The sequence below is a fragment of the Chionomys nivalis genome, chromosome 16 (assembly GCF_950005125.1).
Source record: "Chionomys nivalis chromosome 16, mChiNiv1.1, whole genome shotgun sequence".
Lineage (NCBI taxonomy): Eukaryota > Metazoa > Chordata > Mammalia > Rodentia > Cricetidae > Chionomys > Chionomys nivalis.
In genome coordinates, this window is record NC_080101.1 from 59,761,321 (window position 1) to 59,763,708 (window position 2,388).

The following is a 2,388-nucleotide window of genomic DNA, read 5'->3' on the forward strand; positions in this document are numbered from 1 at the left end:
GCAGCTGAGCTATTCTATCTCCTTTACTAATAGAAAAAACCCCATTAGGACTGGAACATAATACTTGAATCTCAGGGACATGTTGATTATCAATTATACCAGGATGGACAATTAGTCCCCGCAGGGTGAGCGATCCTCGGCCTAAAAGGAGACCTATGCTCCCTTGTGGCAACGGTGCAGGCACCTGAACAGGGACAGGCTGCACCCCCATCTGGGGCATTAGTAAGAAGTCGGAGGAGGCGCACAAGTCCACTCTTGTTCCGTCTCTGGGGGGGCCTCGTCTGTTGCCTTGATAAACCTGTTCCCATATTTTTGTGGGCCCTGGGATCGAGGGCCCGCTGCCCCGTTTTTTGGATTCTCATTCACAAATGTCTCCATAGGAGGGAGAACTCTGCCCTTTATATCCCTTACTGAGCGACATAGCTCAGCTTTGTGGTAGCCCTTGCCACAGCAGGTACAGAGGGTAGGTGGAGCCCTTTCTCTTTCTGATGCTCTATAGTCCTTTTTTAAATGCCCCGGCTTTCCACATTTAAAGCAAACTCTTTTGTCAGGCCCTTTAAGGGGGCGCTTTTGAGACTGTAAAATGGCAGCAGCCAATCCTGCATTAGTAAGGGGACCACCAAGTTCTCTACAAATCCTGAGCCAATCTTGTAGTCCTTTATTCTTTCTTGGGGCTATGGCCACGCGATATTCCTGAGTGGCGTTCTCAAAGATAAGCTGTTCAGTAAGAGGCGCGGCTGTTTCAGGATCACCAAAGATGTGCCCTGCTGCCTCCGTCATTCGCGCCACAAAGTCTGAAAAAGGCTCCTGGGTCCCTTGAACAATCTTAGTGAGCTGATTATTCACTTCCCCCTTTTTGGAGAGTGCCTTCCAGGCCCTAACGGCCGTATCAGCGATTTGCCGATATGCACCCCAGGGATAATCTGTTTGATTAGCTGCAAAACGCCCTTGACCTGTCAGGAGGTCGACCATATCAGCGATTTGCCGATATGCACCCCAGGGATAATCTGTTTGATTAGCTGCAAAACGCCCTTGACCTGTCAGGAGGTCGAACGTCCATTGTTGCTGTTCCGGAGTCAGAGCCATAGCATTGGCCCTGGCTTGCTCCTGTGCAGCTTCATGCCAGAGAGCTTTCCATTCCAAATATTGGCCCATGCTGACAAGCGATGCTTTCACCACCGTCTGCCAGTCAGCTGGGGTCATGGCGGCCATGGCCAGCCTGTCCAATTGTGCTAGAGTAAAGTTGGCTGTTGCTCCATATTTTCTGACCGACTCTGCCAATTCTTTGAGTTGATTATACTCTATGGGTGCATGCACCCGTCCTCCCTCTGCACCTTCAAAAACAGGATAAGCAAGGCGTAGTTTTCTTTTTACTTTCTCTGGGAGGAAGGAGAAGGACTTCGGGCGCATTTCATAAGGAGGGGGCGCCGAAAGGACTACCTGCGGGGAGGCTGCATAAGGCTGCCGCTTTTGGGGCTCTCTGTTACTCCGCAAGTGATCATCAGGATGATACCTCTCCTCCTCATATCTGGCCGCTTCCTCCTCTAGTTCAGCTTCTTCCTCAGGGTCTAAGTCTTCTTCTTCTGAACTTTTAGAATCATCGGAGCTATCGGCAATTAAAGCTTCAAGCTCTTGTGAAGGATATAGACTAGTACCCCCTTTTTTTCTTACAACAGGTGAGGGACCTCTAGGGTCCGATGCATACACCCCCTTGTCATTAGACTCACCCGGGGGGCCATTTTCCTTAATTGGGACTGGTTTTTTCTTGCGCGCGCCCAACCTTTCACTACGCTCAGTTTCTGACATGCTATCCTGGACTTCTTCAAGGACATTTCGTCCCTCCGCTACAACAGCCCGACAGGCTTCATCCTCTAAACAGTTCTTAACAAGTTTCCAAATGGCCCTTGTCCCCTGTCTCAAGTCCCCTTCTGCCAGTTTTTTATCAAGATCTTTACCCAATTTATTCCATGAGGCAAGAGTCAAGGACCCAGAGCAAACATACCAGGGAGCCACCCGATCAATTTCTTTGACAAAATTTTTAAGTGTCCGATTGGCAACTTTTATGTCTCGTTGCTTTAACACTGTTTCTAGCGCTGTAACAATAGACTGAGAGGAGCCCATGATAACGAGCAGACACCCGCGGCTTATCTAGGTCCGTCTTACAAGTGCGAAGAAAATGAAAGTAAACTCCGCATACGGCTCTTTTATCTACAAGAGACTGAGGCACGCAACAGAGTGCTGCCGCTTATCTACATCGGACTTAACGCACCTAACAATGATAATGGTGAAAGCAGAGCATTCCCAGAATAAGGATTAGTAGCACTCCCAGGACAATCACTAAGGCTTCAACACTACCTTCCCAAGGCGGTGAGAGGTCCAAGCCAAAAT

At 49.2% G+C, this 2,388-nt stretch overlaps 1 protein-coding gene across 1 annotated transcript; it reads right to left on the bottom strand.

Annotated features, from left to right (window-relative positions):
• Window positions 1–219: 219 nt before the first annotated feature.
• Window positions 220–2,121, bottom strand: LOC130887791 (igE-binding protein-like). The gene is made up of 2 exons (XM_057790388.1): window positions 1,038–2,121; window positions 220–953 (listed from the first exon to the last, which is right to left on the bottom strand). The coding sequence occupies exons 1-2, from the start codon at window positions 2,119–2,121 to the stop codon at window positions 220–222; spliced, it is 1,818 nt and encodes a 605-aa protein (XP_057646371.1).
• Window positions 2,122–2,388: the final 267 nt, after the last annotated feature.